This window comes from Nymphalis io, chromosome 18 (assembly GCF_905147045.1).
Source record: "Nymphalis io chromosome 18, ilAglIoxx1.1, whole genome shotgun sequence".
Classification (NCBI taxonomy): domain Eukaryota; kingdom Metazoa; phylum Arthropoda; class Insecta; order Lepidoptera; family Nymphalidae; genus Nymphalis; species Nymphalis io.
In genome coordinates, this window is record NC_065905.1 from 1,104,883 (window position 1) to 1,124,278 (window position 19,396).

The window sequence follows — 19,396 nt, forward strand, 5'->3', positions numbered from 1 at the left end:
AACAGAGACAAACACTTCGACAAAACAAAACGCAATGCGGGTTAAGTGTGCCTCGAATTTATTGACGGGTAACACTCGGACAAGTGACAAGAGTAATTAATTTTTTTTATTGCGAATGTGATTTTTCAATCGAACCGAAAACCGTTTAAAAAAAAAACATTATGAAATGCTCTGTGCTCGGTTAGGAATTATTTTAGCACTCCACACTGGGTTCTGTACTTCATATCGCCGGCTTCGTACTATATATCTCTGAATGAAAAAAAATAATGTACAAGGAGTCATTAATTAATGAGTTCAGGCGTAGTGCTCAGTAGCGCGACTACTCACTTCTTCTTGTTCTTGGGCTGCGCGCGCGGCGGCGTGTTGGGGCGGCCCATGTTGAGGCCGGAGTACAGCTTGCGCTTGTCCGCCGGCTTCAGGATCTGGAACGAGCACATCAGCGTCTCGTCCACCGACATCAGCGCGCCTGAGGGAATATTCGTAATGCATTACTGTTCGCTTTAGTAATTACTGCTAAATTCATAAAAATAATGTTGTTGTTGTGATATTTCCTTGTCTATGTTAAATGTGACTATTGATACTTTAGCTAAGTAATTTTTAACATATTTATTTATTTGTACTTATAGACTTTTTAAATTCTGATTTATCATAGATCATACTGATATTCATTACAGTAACAGCCTGTGAATGTCCCAATGCTGGGCCTCCTCTCTCTTTTTGAGGAGAAGGTCCATACCTTGTCCATAGCTTATTCCACCACGCTACTCCAATGCGAGTTGTTGGAACATACATGTGGCAGAATTTTAGTGAAATGCAGGCTTCCTCACGATGTCTTCCACCGCATAGCACGAGAAGAATTATATCAATTATATTATAGTTTTGTCAAAATTTAGGTATATATTATTAATTTATTTATCACACAGTTATATAACTTAAATTATAAAACTATATATATATATATATCTATCTATTAGAGTATACATACTATAAATGAGCATCAACTTTTATATTCAAGTTAACTTACAATTGGTATATACTTTGTAACATTACTTCTATATAAAAATTAAAAAAAAAACACACATTGTGTAAACATATCAAAACTGCCTTATATTGTGAATATATATTTAATTCATAGGTAAAATATCATAAGAAACGATCTATTTTTAAAATTTCGACTACAATTGTGTTAAATTCATTTCTTAACGGTCGACACATTACAAAAGTGGATATATTATTATAATAATAATACTGTATTGCTATACGGTATAGATAAGGTGAGGATTTTTATTCAATGGTAATTAGATCGTCTGCTTTGATACTAATCATGAAAATGGTATGGTGACTTGTATGGGTGGGGCGGTTACGCGAGTAGTGTTCTAAATTGTAATATATTCTGAAACCAAGGGGTCACGCCATGTGGAGTGGTGGGGATGATACTGTTTGTTTAAAGAAGCCGATTGAAATCATAGTAAATTATAATCTTTTGTTTTAATAGGATGACAGACCAATTGAACTTTGACATGCGATTACGATTTATTGTTTTTATTAATTTACTAGTATTCGCCCGCGGCTTCGGCCGCGTTTTACGGGGCGGATATTAGATATAAAAAGTAGCCTGTGTTCGTCCTTGGGGTTCAAGCTTTCTTCATAAAATTTTACAAAAATCAGTTCAACAGTTTAACCTCGAAAGCTTAACAAACAGAAAAAGTTACTATCGCATTTATAATATTAAGCATTAAAGTATAAATTTGCTGGGCAATGTATTCAATTTACGTACATACGGCATCAATGGTACTTACAAATCATTTCCAAAGTAAATATGCGCCGGGATGGCAAATGACTCTACTCCACCTGATGGTAAGTGGTAGTAGAGTCCAAACGCGACGACGGCCAGTACAGTCGGGAAGAATGTTCTGTACTAGCCGTCCCGCAAGATGCCTTCACGCCTCGTTTGAAGGAACCCGGGTTGTAAGAGGAGGGGAACACGTGAGCTGGTAAGGAATTCCATTTTTTGGAAGTGCGACAAAGAAAGGAGTTGCCAAATTTCTTTGTGCGCGATGGAATTGATGTCACAGTTAGGCGGTGACATCGAGAGCCAGCTCGCGTAGACTTATGAAGGAAGGGGGTGCAGGAATTAGAGAGAATAATTCCTCAGAGCACTCGCCGTGATACAGTCGATAGAAAGCGCTCAGCGCTGCTATATCTCGAAGTTAAAGCTAGTCTAACTCATCCAGTTGTCTGTTAGGTGGCTGACCTGCATTGTCGAACTCCCCGCAGTAGTTGGGTGCGGAGAACAGCGTGACGAGCTGCCGCTTGGCGAAGAACTCGTAGCCGTCCTCGACGACTTGATGCGCCCGGCAGATCAGGTCGAACTCGTGTTTCGACAGGAACTTGCCCACCACCTGGTGAAGACCAATTCATTTTATTAAAATAACATATACTAGGCAACTTAGAAGCACAAAAAATATCATTGGAATTGCTAAGGCTTTGTATAACGTGAAATGAACTAGCGAGTTTACGAGACGGTCAGTGTTCACTTAGGGATTAAAGTTCAGAATTCCTATAAATTTCAGGAGCCGTGATGGCCCAGTGGATAGATCAAGTCGATTTTAACCGACGATTGCCGTTTCAAAATTGGACAATTTGCATTTTAACATTTAAAATAGTTGTACAAATTGAATATATGTGAGGTTCAATTTCTTGAAATAAATAAATAATTATTATATAAGAGGACATTCACAGACAATCTATCAAATTGCTAAAGTTTTTTTATTATTCGTTTCTTATAATTTCGTGGGCCGTTTAATTTGGACAAAACTGAGTTCGATTTATTAATAAAGAATAAAAGAATGACGATTTCAAAACCAAAAAAATGAGTTAAAAACCAGCGCAACGTCCGACGAAACGAATAACTCTCGATTATAATTAACTTGAAAAGGGTGAGGTCCCCTCCATCGCCTTGCCTGCGGATGCGCCGCGGGGTTACATTACAATGACTCGAGTACCTTCCAAACCGGTTTGTAAGAATAATGTCGTTACTTGGCGCAAAGTAATGATTACAAGAAGATTTGTTTTAAAATCGTTTAACTAGTTACTCAATATTATAGCCTACTGAAATCAAAGTTTTAAAGAAAAATAACAAGTTTGATATTGAATCGAATATAATAATATTTATGGTTTCGTAAAATCATTGCGTTTTTAAATTGGAGAAATTTTTATAGGAACTTTTGGAAGTTATCGAACCTCACATTTAATAACAATGGGTTTAAATAAAATTACCAAATATTCTTTCCCATAACGACATCCCAAGTTATTAATATAATTATTTCTTATAATTTTCTTTATTAAAAAAAAAAAAACATCAAACAAATAAGGATAACAATTAAATACAATTTGTAGTATTACTCATGCGGTTTATCAAACTACATTAAGGCAAATCACAACATAACTAAGTTGGGAAATACGAATGAGTCGCTTGTTTTTCTGTTGTATCGATATTACATAAACATTGTATGTTCTTAAGAACATAAATTGTTTATGTAATTTATCAGTTAAAAACATTAGCACGTTACGGATACGATATAATAATTATATAAGATCGAAATACGTCATAATTTCGTATAAAATATTCTTGAATCCTATATGTATTTCGTTCAATAATATTTACGCAAACAATATTGACCTATAATACGAAGGTATTAGAACGCTTTGTGCACGGTAAACAAGCATGAATACGCTACGCTATGCAACGTTTATCACTAGCGTTTAACATTTCCCTAAACAACTAAATACTCCGGCAAGATGATAATATAATCATCACTCGTTTGACAATTATTTGGGGTCAACGTTTAAAAAATTTATATATCGCCCGACTTCAAAGTTCGGCCGCCAGCCTGACGCCAACCCTCTTTGGGAATGCTTTTGTTGGGATATCGAGGCGCTTACGTGTTCTACTTATGAATGCGGTTAACAAAAAAAGGTGCATTTATATTTTATATAAATAAGAATTGTTATGAAAAAAAAAACAACTCGAAACCGACATAAAATCGAATTACCCAAATTCCGAACTAAGTAAGGTACAAAACCGATATTATTTCAAGGAGCACAGCTATACAACTCATTACCAAAAGACGTTATAAATGCAAATTCAATAATATATTCAAAAAAAGATTAAAAAGTTATTTACTGGCAAATGTAGACTTATAAGTTATGGTACGCTACGGTTATATATTTAATTTCCTAAGTTTAAGTGGAATTTGTTCTTTTTTAGTAAATAAATGTCTTAAACCTTAACTATATATCAGTCTAACTAAACACTACCAGTAAGGCTTGTTGATTGGTGACGTCATATAACAAGAACCTCAATTGTCGAAATAGTTTTAGGCATTAAGATAAGTTATAATACAAAAAGTAACGGTTAACGAACCGTTGTTTTATCAGACTCCATAAACGAGCTGTGGTCTGAACAAAAACTAAAAACATTCATTAAAAGTTTCTTCATGATGACATTCTTTCACTTAATAACTACCGTCGAAAGAGGCAGAAACGATTTATTGCCAATGTTCTGACAGTGTTGCAACTTTTCTCTTTAATGACAACGACGCATAATGTTACCGAATCCTCAATAAGCTCTCGGAATAAATTATGTGTTTTATCTAAAAAGTATTGAGCTCATAAGAATTACACTTTGAATTAACTTAATGTGATATTAATGTGTGTGTGTGTGTTGTATATATCTTGATCATACATCACGTTTTCAGTGGGATACTATCATTTTTACGTCCACTACGAATAACTCAACAGTCAGATGACAATACAGTCAGGAATCCAGGTCCACAATTCACAGGAAAGAATGTAATGTATGTGTTTCGAATTGAAAAAGTATACGATTTCAGTATTACATCTTCTGCATTTAGAAGATTGTTAAATAAATATAAAAAAAAGAGAAGTACTTACTTAAGTTTACATTAAGTTTAAACAGAAAACACAATCCAAACAGTTTCTTTTATAATCTTGGGGTTTAGTATATTTTGGTATAGTATATGTATTTTAAGTATCGCAATTTAATATTTTTTCAGTTTATATATGAATGGGCAGATATGTTTAAGTATATTTTTAAAATTTAAAATAAATTAGCAAGGCTGACAAATGGAACACCAGAGCAGACTATTGACGCTGTAAAAAATATTAACCATTGCTTACAACGTAAATGGGCTACCAATCTTAAAAACAAATATGTTACATCCCTTGCCCGTGTAGGTAAACCGTTTCATACAATCTTCAAACCGGAACACAAATAGGTATTATTGATTGGCGGTACAAATGTGATTAATGACTGCCTATGTACATATCAAAAATTAAATTGAATGTTCCCATTAGACATCCACGTAAACCAATAACACCATTAGTAAGACCTTTTCGCAAAACTGTTTTAGGAAGCAATTCACCTGTATCTCGCTTATGTGGAATTTTGAATGAGCACAGTGCTGTTTTAGACCCTTTTGGAGACTCATCAAACAAGTTTCACAAAAAAATATTGTCAAAATTGTCAGCTAACTAATTTATTTTGTTTATATTTGTATTTTATTATTTTACTATTATTGTTAATTCTTGTCATTTTTAACCTTGATTTACTAACAATTAATTATTTATAAGTTTGTCATCTCCAACTTTATCTTTGCAAGTGGTATTCACCTTAATAGGTAATGCATTTAGTTTTAAGTTGTATTAAAATTGTATACCTTTGTACGTGTTGATGTATTTACCACTGGTGAATCTTAAATAAATAAAATAAAAAAATAAGTATATACGGGTTTACCTAAAGCCTTACTACCTAGTATCACGTACTAGTCTTACGTATTATTTACTGCGACCTGATCGTATCATGTTTATATATTAACGCTTCCAATAATATTATTTGAAGTATTTAACACGATTATAATGCCTTATATACGTACATAGTACGGATTTTGATAACTTAATCGCATCAGCTATTAGACGCGTGATATTTTCGAGCTCGAATATTTATATAGATTACATTAAACAATATTGAGCCGAGATTGTATAGCGGTTAGAATACGTGAATCTTAACAAAGAGTTGTGGGTTCTAGTTTGTTTATAAATCTATTCGAGTTCGGCGATTAAGGAAAATATCGTGATAAAACCCACATTAAAGCAACATGGCGAAGTAAGATCCAAGATACAATTTATACAAAATGGTCAATAAATGTGCCTTAGTGCTAGAAGGACCAAAGTAAATTTCTAAAAAAATGTAAGGCACGCGCTATCATATGCCAAATAATTAAAAAAAATGTAAATATGCTAAACCGACATAACCTTACACATTACCGATACCAACAATACGACGCTACAAGGCATAGTTTATAAAAAACAACTATGAATGCTTAATTTTTCTATTATGAAGAGTTATGGATATTAAAAGGGATATGAATGATATTGGTCGTTATATGTTCGTTGATTATTATTATTATTAACGCACTCAGGATCGTTATCATGATAAAGCCGATAATGTACGGAGATTGCAAAAGTACGAGAACAATAGTGTTGAGTACAATATATTTCACTGCAATTATCAGAATAATTATTGCGTTGCGACTAGATAACGTGATTGCGACTGCGTTTAATATATAAATATAATCATTATTTTACCGGTCATCGGATGAAAAATAAATTAATACTTTTAAAGCAAATTTATATAAAGTGTATAGTGCTTCGGCAAGCTATCTGCCTTGTCCAGTAGCTAGCTTATATATCTGTTAGGGGCAGATACCGAGATCCCGATATTGAAACCGGTTGACCGTTTGAGTACGAAATAGAAACCCGTTTTGTTTTGGAAGTCTGTGTTTAGCTTCCGTACTTCGATAGCAAAGCCTGGAAAGTCCTCGACCTGTACGGCTTTGTAACCACCAGAAGCAAACCAAAATAATGCCAGCTACGTCTTACGCATGCGTAATCTTGTGCACTATATCTCTCTCGCATTTAGGGTAGTTTTTTAAGTTGGTCCGTTTTGGTCCAAATTCGGTCAAAAAGTATTTTTTTATTATTATAATGGTTATAGTTAATTCGTCTTTATCACCCTACCTCAATGCCGAATGTGAAGCTGACGCCGCGGTCGTTCTCCCCCCAGCCGGCGGTGTCCTTGTCCGGGTCGGACCATAGCAGGTCGCAGAGTAGGCCCTGGTCGGGCACGTCGGTCGGTCGCATGATCCGTCGGATTTGTTCCATCGCCTGTAAATCTGGTGACAGTCCGCCGTGGCAGCAGAAGATCTTTTCGTCGACTGTAAAACAATATATATAAACATTTTAATATATTTTCTTTTTAAATTACAACTTTTATAATGATAGAATAGAAAATTAAAATGACACTTATTAGCGAGCGTTTAGTTTTACTGATTTCACTCTAGCTGTCGTCATTGATTTCATCCAAAGGAAGTCACAGCACTGTTTAACTAATCACATCCTAAGCAACATTTACTTCAAATAATACAGATTGTCGTATGTTGTGAGACTCTATTATATAATATATTTTTACAATTTAGATATAGGGTAAGCGATAGTCCAGAGTCTCAGAGAAATATCACTATAATATGAGCAGAACATCCAGCAATTGTGGTTTCCCCAAACAATATGATTCTCAAGGAGGGTTGACGTCAGGCTGGCGGGCTTTTGTAAAAAAGGCTAACCGAGCCAATCGCAAGTCAAATCAAAGGGGTCGGGTCAAAATTCTCAATATTTTCATATTCATTTACTACAAATGATTTGAAACATCACAAGACAATAAATAAATAACAAACAAAGACAGACGAATGACGAATTCGACGCATCGCGCGTATCTCAAAATTACGTATAAACATGGAGCGACCGGCGCCGGAGAGCGATAACCCAGTGTGTATCGATCGTCTAGAATAGTTCTGACATGACATTTTACACTAACTAGATTATTTGTTCTAGAAATTTTCTATTGACAAATAGAAAAATCTTTTGTACAAGTATAGTTGTGTTTCGTTGAAGTATAAGTAAGCTAGTGTAATAACAGGCACAAAGGATAAAGTATTTAAGCATATGTTTAGTAACGCATTGACAGTTTAAAGAATATCTATGACAGTCTATGTGCAGTGGTGTCCACTTGCTCCTCAGGTAGAACACGTACCCTTCTAAATATAAATTAGAAATAAAAGAAGAAGAACAACTTTCGGCAATGTAATTAAAGGATATTGTGGAGTAAACGGGCAAGGAACAGAACGGAGTAATATGTGTCAAGTATCTTAACAACACTTTTGGTGACAAACCCACTACTAAAATAAACTCTTTAAGTCTTAAAATATTTTCGTGTTGTATAAAAAAGAAAAATATAACCTAAAAATGTTTTAATTAGGCTAATTTAGACAAGACGTAAATTACGTAATAATCTGTAATAAATTACTTAATAATATTACAAAAACATTTTACACAAAAGAAAAGTTTGACAATAACGAGTAAATACTATGAAATTACATTACATTTTCTTTGGCTGAAAACAATAGGCCATTGTCTGAGTCATTAGATCCAATCGTAATAAAAAAAAAGCGAACGTAACCTTCTAGCTAAAAGTTTTTAATCGAAAATTAATGTTCTAAGCGAATTCAGTCAGTCGATTTATAAGTCAATTGCGCAAATAAAAATGTGTGAGTTACTGAGAGTTAATTAGATAATAAGATGTCTCCTCGCTAAGTGACTAGCTTAAGGGTTCAAGTTAGGCCATCAAATATTTTGTTCCGGTTTTATAGGCGATTGAACTGGTGTCACTAGTGAGTGCAGTGAGGGACGTAACATCCCACTTTCCAAGGTTAGAGGCGCGTTGATGATGGTTATTATTACCTACAAGGTCAATGTCTATAGGCAGTGGTGACCACATACCATCAGGTGGCCCACTTGCAAAAGCACGTAAAGCCATTTATCCTGCACCTGATGCTAGGAGCTGCTTCCGTCGTGTCGGGTCGCCATCCCTTCGGTTTATGAGATTCGATAGAACAGAGAACGCGTCTGTGTTTGCAGACACACGTTTTCACTATAATGTATCATATAATAAATAATACATAAGATAATTATTTTTAAACGATTTATCTTCTCGTTCTATGCTATTAAGTTAAACATTTACGTAGAAATAAGTTATTTCATTATGTAAATGTAAAAGAAATTAATGATAATTATAAAGTATAATAATGGACGCAAGTACCTATCGAACTATCCTGAAAATTCGTCCTTCCTCCACCATCCTTCGTCCACAGGAAATAAAAAAACATAGATAGCCACAATAAAAGTGAACTGAACAATTAGATGAAGTTTACGAACTTCCAAATCAAAACAAAATCTCGTAAAATCCTTTCTAAATGCGTCTACATGACGAAACGAGTATTCTCCTCATATTAATTATCTTTGTCTTAAAGTTCAAGCTGTGAGTTAATAGTCAGACAGCGAGGACATTGCCTTTTATATACTTAATAGCAAAATTCAGCAGACGTTGTCCTGTCTGGGTATATAATACACAAGTCATCTATATAATACTAATATTGTAAATGCGAAAGTGACTGTCTGCAAACGATTTTGATGAAATTTTTAATGAAGCAAGCCTGAATCCTTCAAAAGGACATGGGCTAACACAGGACGACATTTAGTGATCGTTATAATTAACAAGTGACGATTTACAACAAAATGGATTGTTTAAAAATATATATTCATGAAAAAATACATAGGTACATACATAAATACAGTACCAAATTTCATTGTAATCAGTCAAACCGTATCGAAGTCTATTAATATCAAACAGACAAATATTTATAATTTCCAAACTTCGATCTGATACTAAAAATTTTTTGACAAAAAAAAATCAATAACATTTTATTGTTTGCCCAACCCATGTGCCCAACCTGGGGTTTGAGCACAGAACCTCGAGATAGGTAGCTTTAGACCAAAAGGCACTCATGGTTCCCTGATTTAAATAAAGATATATATCGAAAGAAAAATAATAATTAATGGTAGTATTTTCTCGAGTAGTTCTCGATTAAATGATACTTACGACTTGTTTGTAAATAAGCGACAAAACCTTGACGGAGACAGATTCAAATATTAGCATCACCTGGAGAGACTGAGACCGGTCGAAGGGAAGGCGAAAGCGAAGGTCACTCAAGATCAAATCTTATCGATATGTCTCGTAAGATCAGTCTAGGTATAGTAAAAGTGAATACAGTATTACCTAATGAAATTAAATACGTTTTAGTTACAGTACAAATATTAATTTCACACGTCATAAATATTTTTCTTAAATTCATTTTTTACCACCTAAGTAACGAACGCTATACGTCATAACGACGAAGACATACTTTGTTAAGTACTATCAACAAAATAGATCGACATAAAAATAGATCTTCGAAATGAGCGTGATCGTAACATCAACAATACAATGCATGACGTCAACACCTGAACGTACACGAGACTCGCGTTCGTCATTCGTCTACAAAGGAAGTTTTGTTAATTAACAACATCGACCGGGTCTTTTGTAACGCCAACAACAGAAACCCTTAAAAGTAATTATAATTTTAACCATAACATTGTTACGCAAAAAAGTATATTCAAGTATTGAGCAAAAATTATTTTTAAAATGAGATTAAAACAAAAATATTATTGACGTACAAAAATAAAAGCCACTTTGAGATGACGAGCGATGACAGATTTAGTATAGAGGACGATCAAAATATTTTCATCACTGAAATATGATCAAAACAGCGCGAATAAATAACGCGGTTAATTATTATAAAACATCTGAATCATTTATATATATGAAGAGCCGAGACGGCTCAGTGGTTGGGTGTTAAAGAGCGGGATGATAGAATAAGCCAAATCCAAATCATCTTCGCAAATAACACCTCAGCTCAGCAGTGATAAAAGTAACTTTTATTGAGTACTACTTTGCGCAGCTTCGACGCGTTTTGTCTCAAAACGCGTCGATGTGTGTCGTGTGTTAGGTATAAAAAAGTAGCGAAAAATAGCGGACATAAGCTACTTTTTTATTTATACCTTGCGGCTCCGGTTTGGTACATATAAAATTTAATCAAAATCGGTTTAGTAAATCAGTCATGAAAGCGCAGATAGACAAGAGTTACTTTCGCATTCATAATATTAGTATAGGTATAATAATCTGCAGTGTAAATAAACGTATGACGAAGGCGTCTGTAATATCCGCTATGTTCGAAGATAGTATCAGGATGTCGTTACGATAATACAAAAGACGTTGATTGCTTACTTATGAGGAAATTCTACTGTAGCTATTCGATATCAAGAAACGAAGCAATTAAAAACATTGATAATAATTATATCAGCTTTATTATTATGTCTTATTACTTTAACTGTTTTAGTTAAAGATAAATAATAATATAATATTGTAATATTGGATGTCGAGTTTCTTGTCAGTGTGATCGCGTTAATAATAATAAAAAACGCAATTATCAAATTTAGATATTTTATATAAAGGAATGTATCGACAGCCGAGATGGCCCTGTGGTAAGAACGCGTGAATCTTAACCGATGATCGTGGGTTCAAACCCGGGCAAGCACCACTGAATTTTCATGTGCTTAATTTGTGATTATAATTCATCTCGTGCTTTACGGTGAAGGAAAACATCGTGAGGAAACCTGCATGTGTCTAATTTCACTGAAATTCTGCCACATGTGAATTCTACCAACCCGCATTGGAGCAGCGTGGTGGAATAAGCTCCAAACCTTCTCCTCAAAAAGAGGAGAGGAGGCCTTTAGCCCAGGAGTGGGACATTCACAGGCTGTTACGGCAATGTATCGATGTTAACGTTTCGAAGTTTATTGATTCAGAATGATTTTAATACTAAAATCTAGACCGACTCGAAGGTTAGACGTCAGACCACAAATACCACACATTTCCTTCGAGGTCACGATCTATAGATAGGACGTATAACTTGTTATCTGCAGCAATAAAGTAACGACAGCGTTCAAAATATTCTACCAATGTTAAATAAATAAATAAATGTTTTACTATCGCAAAACTTTTAAATACATTAGACACGTAAAGCGAAGAGACCAATGTTCTTCTAATTAAAGACATCCATCCATAAATCATTGTCAATCACTTGAATTTAGGTCACAATGGCTACACCGTCTTCACCAATTCAAATCATTTATAAGCGTTCCTTAGCATTGTACAATGAATGAATTTCCCAATTTAAATCTCTGAAATAAAACAGACATTAAAGATTTTGAAAACAATACGGCATATAGAAATTCATTAATATTTCACAGGAAATCATAAGCGAAAATCAAATTGCATTTTATTCTCAATTTTTCATTTGTATCGTAATTATTTCCAAATCGCTACATAATGACGCGTTCATTAAAACGCACATAATGACGCGTGCATTAAAACGCACATAATGACGCGTTCATTAAAACGCACATAATGACGCGTTCATTAAAACGCACATAATGACGCGTTCATTAAAACGCACATAATGACGCGTTCATTAAAACGCACATAATGACGCGTTCATTAAAACGCACATAATGACGCGTTCATTAAAACGCACATAATGACGCGTTCATTAAAACGCACATAATGACGCGTTCATTAAAACGCACATAATGACGCGTTCATTAAAACGCACATAATGACGCGTTCATTAAAACGCACATAATGACGCGTTCATTAAAACGCACATAATGACGCGTTCATTAAAACGCACGCGTTTCCATAATATCTTTAATCTAAGGTCAGGTGTTTTAACTACAACGAACTAGAATGAAACGAAAGAAGAATTCTTTAAACCTGCTCAGTCTGATCGACGAAATATCGAAAGTTTTCGAAACCAAAATCTAGTCAGGTTTCATTCAGTAAAATAACTCAATATCTTGAACAATATATTTATTATAAGCAAAAATACAAACACATGGAGAATCTTAAAAGATTTGTCCGGTAAAGAAGTTGAGAAACTATTGAAATAATGAAGATGTTGAATTAATGATTTGTGCATTTTGATATTATATAATTTAGTTTTTAATTTTAGATCAAAAACCTATGAAATGATGATGTTTTACGCAATATAATGTATGTGTCTCTAAAGTAGAAACTTTTCAATCGCTTCCCTTCCTTTACTTCAAGACAATAGTATTTATTTGTATCCACAAGTACGATGGGAAAACATCAATGTATGAAGAATTTTCACTCTACGGAAAAATATATCTTAAATTTTCAGACAAGTGAATGTATTGCGTATACTTTTTTATGAATATATTTTTCTAACAGAATTGTTACTTGTTTCGTGATTGTTGCATTTGGCAAGATTTTTTAAAACATAGAAAATCTTTATAAAGATCCTCGAGTATATTATGTAGTCAATTAAATCGAATCGACCAACAATAGGGCTATACTAAGTAAGTAAGTACAAATTCGAAACTCACCGCAGAAACGGTTGTGAAATGTCAGTAAATGAGTGATAATTATAATATTTCAATAATACACGCATCAAAACATTATATCAACATAAGTCGATTGTCAACATTTCAACATGAGTTATTAAAATATCTTACAGAATAGCAACGCAGCAGCCCACTTCAACACAGTGAGAACCGTAAACTTCCCGTAATATAAAGGAATAAGCACTAATATAAATGAAATTTTTTATTTCATTTACTAGAAATAATAAACTAATATGATATTACACAAAAAAAAAAATTGTATCTAAGCTGAGAAACAAATACGAGACGACCTCAGAATCTCGCATCAAGGATATATACGACAAACAATTACTGTTTGAACATAACAATGAGAGAGATGAAACTAATCCTCGACAAACGGAAGTAGCGGAATAATTGGAACAGTGATACGATATAAAAACATAACGATATAACCTTAGCGGAACCTTGGACGGCGTTTGTTAATTTTTAAATTCGACAAAATTATGAATTTCTCTCGACATTTCGAGGTCAGACGTCGTTAGGAAGTGACATAATGTGGATATTAATCATATCAGGTTTTCACTATGATTGTGTCGTGAATATAAATCGAGGCAAGCGGTCGTATACGCACGCTCTGCACTTCATTTTTTATAACGAACATTAATTTTAAGGCGAAAGTTTTCGTTTCAATGTTGATAATTCAAATATTCATGTTACATATTAGTCAGAATTGTCATCGCCGTTATCAGCTTGTTATATACCGATCGACGCATTACAATCATTGAGAACAGCGAATTGGTAAAGTAATGCAATTGCCTGAGTTCACCTTATCCTTGGGAATGCTTTAGCTTGTGGGTTATTTGGTGTCGAAACACTAAAATACTCATGATATATATAGCGGCTCCATTATATCTCATACCAAAACACCACCATTAAAAAGTTACCATTATAATAAATTAAAGTAGATAAAACTATACACTCTAAATGTTAATTATGATATATATTATTCATATATAGTAAACAAATATAATATTAATATAATACTCATATCACGAAACGAGGATTGTATGAGCACCAGATAAGCTGACTGGGTGTGGACGGAGAAATTATATATTAGCCTTTATGCTGAATCTTATCATATGTGTAGGTGTACACGCGATCAATAATTACGGTAGCGCTGTGAATGTGTACAAACGCTCTTGGTATGGCTTAGGCAAAGTCCGATCCAATAAAGTCAACCCTTAAGCCCACCTGCGCTTGATCTACTTATAGCAACCTCTCGGAAAGGATTTAGTAATATGTGACCTACTTCAGTAACAGGGTAATATTTAAGGTATTATTAATCTTGTTCATTGTTCAAACACATAGGGTTCATTATTTATGCCTATTAAAATTATAAACTTTCAACGGAAAACTAAATTAATAATAATAATGTCCTCCAGACAGATTTCGGCCACGGCGGCCAATCTCAAGAGAGATTAGCCAACTACGCAGAAGACATTATAGTGCAGAAGTGTGTGCTCAGACACAGGTGCATTCTCTATCCCTAACTCTCCTAATTCGATGGGACGACCAGAAAGAGTTCAGGCGCAGGACCAACGGCTTCACGTGCATTCCGAGGCACGGGAGTGTACACACTTACAATTTCTAGACTCCGGGCTGCTACTGAGAATTTTCTGACAGAAAAACCCAATAACTCTTTTTTATTGGCCCGACCTGGGAATTGAACCCAGGACCTCCGGGTCTGCGGCCTTACATGATGCCACTAGACCAACGAGGCAGTCAAAAACTAAATTACTCTATTCAAATAAGAACTCGTCATTTTACAAGATCACTGACTTGGAAATATGTACAGCATATTATCATCAATCGTATATACATATATACACATATGTACAAGTAATAATTATGTACACTTCAATTTAAGTATTGCATTATTATCATATTATAATAATATTTAATTTATATTTTAATGAGAAAGATAGCTATTTCAATATTTTTTATAAAAATCTACTTTTAATACAAAAACAATGCGTATTTGTGTATAACTTCAAAGGTTTTTCTCTTTATTTATAAATATTTCTCGTCCTAATTTCCCATTTTCCTGTATTCTCATTTGCCAAAATGTTGTAACTTATCACATGTTTAAACTGAATTCCTTTTACGAATAAAAATATGATGTAAACGTAGAATTCTTGTTAACAAGAACAAATATGTCAAGTACGAATGAGATAAGAGCGAAATTAAAGGAAGAAATGTCTGTACGTCATGTATTTCGTCTTTCTCCACCTGGCGGGGCGTTTAATTAGATCAGCCGTGTTTGTATGTCTACAATGCGTATTAAATTTAAGTTTTATCATTAATTTAACTCTAAAACTTTATAAGCGTTTATAATTAAACAAATTCAAATTCCTCTTACACGATACACATGACACCTTTCGTCACTTATTTATGAAATGTCAAGAGCAACGTCTTGGCATTTGTTTTTTATTTATTTTTATAAGATGGTTTTACAATAAATTCATAAAGGTACACCTTTTGCGAACCATAAGCCAATATTGGCTTAAATTCTTTCAAAACTACTTCGAATGTCAGACATGCTGTTCTTTTTAAAGCCACACTCCAGAAAAGGAAAACAATATTTGAGTCATGTCAAATTATTCTACGCATTGCGAAGAACAGATATATAAGCCGAGACGGCGCAGGGGTAAGAACGCGTAAATCTTAACCGATGATCATGGGTTCACGACTGAATTTTCATGTGCTTAATTTGTGATTATAATTCATCTCGTTCTATACGGTAAAGGAAAACATCGTGAGGAAACCTGGATGTGTCTAATTTCACTGAAATTCTGCCACGTGTGTATTCCACCAACCGGCATTGGAGAGCAGCGTGGGGGAATAAGCTCCGTACCTTCTTAAAAAGGGAGAGGAGGCCTTAGCAGTGGGACATTAACAGGCTATTACTGTGTACTGAAGAACAGAATCAAAACATAAATACGATGAAACCTAAAACTACGTTCATACATAAACTTTCGATATTAGAGTAATAACAAATCGAAAATTTCGTTTCGTCCTTCAATTATACTGTTTTCCAATATATGTTACGTACAAACTGAAGTCGAAATGTGATTTGTAATAAGTTGTGTATAGAGGAACATTCTATTAACGAAGCCGTGTGTATAATTTATTAATATCTAAGGCAACAGCTGTCTCAATTAGGTCATCTGTAAACAACCAATTTGTTGTAAAGAATATTTCAATTCGTTAACAGGTCAATAGCATACCTTGTACGAAGTTCATGCTACATTGAAAATTCTCTCTTCGAAGTAGTAATTCTGGCAGCATCATATATAGCCACTCCATGTTAACCCATGAATGACGTAAGTGACGAATAAGGGATTTTTACGGTATCATCAATACGTACTCGCTCGTAAGCGCATCAACCACAAAGTAACTATTCCACTAGTTCTAGAAGAAGCATAGCAAATTCTACCAATGCCTTTTTTTAAAGCATACTGAATCAACCATAAATATATGGAACAAGGAGCGAACGATAGACTAGTCTAAATATATATTAAGGATGCTGGCGTTCATTTGTTTCCCGTTCAATTAGTTGTTATTTAACTTATGAAAATAAAACTCTTTCATTAATAAATACGTGTTCTGCCTCGTGAATTATCTCAAAGCCAGGTAAAAAAAGCACGTGTCCGTCGGAAATAGAACGTCAATCGACGGCATCCGAGAACCTTGAACTGCTAAACATTTGCGGCATCTGGCGACTTGTTCGCGTGCACGCGATCACAATCTTTATTAACTAAGCAATAAAATCCTTTATCGACTAACGATTAGTGTTATCGTCTTGGAGCACAGACGTAAGTAACGGTACTATAGTTATAAAGTATGCGTATGTTAAATTAACATCTGCTTTCGTTTATATGTACTTTCGAGGCTTTTATATATATGTATTATTATAAATTTACATATACAAGTAAATATAGAAGTTATTATAGTATACAACATTTTTTTCATAGTGTAGGTAGGCGGACGAGCATATGGTCCTCCTGATGGTATGTGGTCACCAACGCCAATAGACATTGGCATTGTAAGAAATGTTAACCATCGCTTACATCGCCAATGCGCCACCAACCTTGGGCACTAACATGTAATGTCCCTTGTGCCTGTAATTACAAACCGGAACACAACAATACCAAGTACTGCTGTTTTGCGCTAGAATCTGATGAGTGGGTGATACCTACCCAGACGAGCTTGCGCAAAGCCCTACAATACATTACATCAGGCTAATTATAGATATGTAATATATACGGTAAATTTTAATTAACGACAATTAAGTTAAAAGTAGTTTACGGAACATGACTTAACGTTGCTCATGTAATCGGCGTAATGGATTAAATCTAATTGTAAGAATTACGAGTGATCGTAAAACAGTTACGCCCTTGAACTGTCGCGAACACGCCCAGTCGTAAAATATCCAGAAGGTTCGACCCATAAAAAATAACCTTGATATTTGTCACAAAAAAAATATTATCATTTGGTATGAAAATCATTTGATTATTATTATAGTTTGTATCATACAAATCATGTTGACATGGATTTATTCAAGCTTAGATGACAAAAATTTATTAATTGACGTCTGTTTGACTATCATAGGACATTCGACGATACAGTAACAGCCTGTGAATGTGGCACTGCTGGGCTAAGGGCCTCCTCTCCCTTTTTGAGGAGAAGGTTTTGGAACTTATTCCACCGCGCTGCTCCAATGCGGGTTGGCGGAATACACATGTGGCAGAATTTCAGTGAAATTAGACACATGCAGGTTTCCACACGATGTTTTCCTTCACCATCAAGCACGAGATGAATTATAATCACAAATTAAGCTCATGAAAATTCAATGGTGCTTTGTCCGGGTTTGAACCTACGATCATCGGTTAAGATTCACGTGCTCTTACGGTACGGACGGTATTATAATTAAATTATGTAATCAAATCAATTATGTAATCAAAAATATATAAATAATAAATCCGAATAAATTTCACACAAATTTTGTATCGGTTTAAATTGACCTCAATACGAGTTTACTGTATATATTTTTATAAAAGATGTACAAATAACGTAGCTATAATATATAGAATTTTGACCTCGATCTAATAAACGAGTGAAGCGCGCTAAGTATATATATATACATAATATATTAAGCTCATTTATAAGGAGTTTAAGCCACTTACTGAGTCTAGCTTGTAAGCACGGTCACGTCATGAATGCATTACGGTGCAATTATATTTGTTTATTAAATATTAAACGGTCACTCACCGCGGTACAAATGGGTTATTAAGTGTATCATTATCACAATATTAGTCTCTAGTCTCGTATATATATTAATACTATTCACCTTATAACAATTTAGTCATTACTATTACAAGAAATGATGAGACAATTGCTAATAAGCTCCATCGATTGATAAGAACAATGATAACAATACGAATTGTTACACATATTAAATACAAATATTGAACATAAAAAATAATATTTTTATATTATGACTAAATCTTAAACAAAATGAATCGTCTAGAATAAAAACATCTGTAAGAATGTGTTTTTGTTTTGTATTGTTACTTTAAAAACTCGCGACCAAATATGTCACCTGATGATGAACGAAAATTGGTGACGACCAAGCATCGCTGGACGCTATCACTGTTAGCCATGCGCCACCATGGGCTGCGTTTAGAGCGAAGCGCTCAAAGAATATTTGTGATAATCGTTTGAAATGTGATATATTTATACGTTTTGTTGGTTGATAAAACATAAAAATTCCTCGCGGCCGGTAGGTAGCCTATATCCATGAATATTTGTTAATGTTTTTATAACATCATAAATTTTCTTTTTATTTAAACTGTATCTG

The 19,396-nt window shown here is 34.1% G+C and overlaps 1 protein-coding gene across 2 annotated transcripts in view; it reads right to left on the bottom strand.

Annotated features, from left to right (window-relative positions):
* LOC126775562 (serine/threonine-protein phosphatase alpha-2 isoform) overlaps positions 1-19,396 on the bottom strand; it is a 31,989-nt gene that overhangs the window by 1,735 nt on the left and 10,858 nt on the right. The window contains exons 5-8 of one of the 2 annotated variants that reach the window (XM_050497595.1): positions 7,102-7,298; positions 2,255-2,402; positions 328-466; positions 225-249 (exon numbers count right to left, since the gene is read on the bottom strand). In XM_050497595.1, coding sequence (XP_050353552.1) covers positions 240-249; positions 328-466; positions 2,255-2,402; positions 7,102-7,298 — 494 coding nt within the window. In that variant the 3' untranslated portion in view covers positions 225-239. Of the gene's footprint in view, positions 1-224; positions 250-327; positions 467-2,254; positions 2,403-7,101; positions 7,299-19,396 lie in introns of those variants that run through there. The other variant, XM_050497596.1, reaches the window with a different exon arrangement.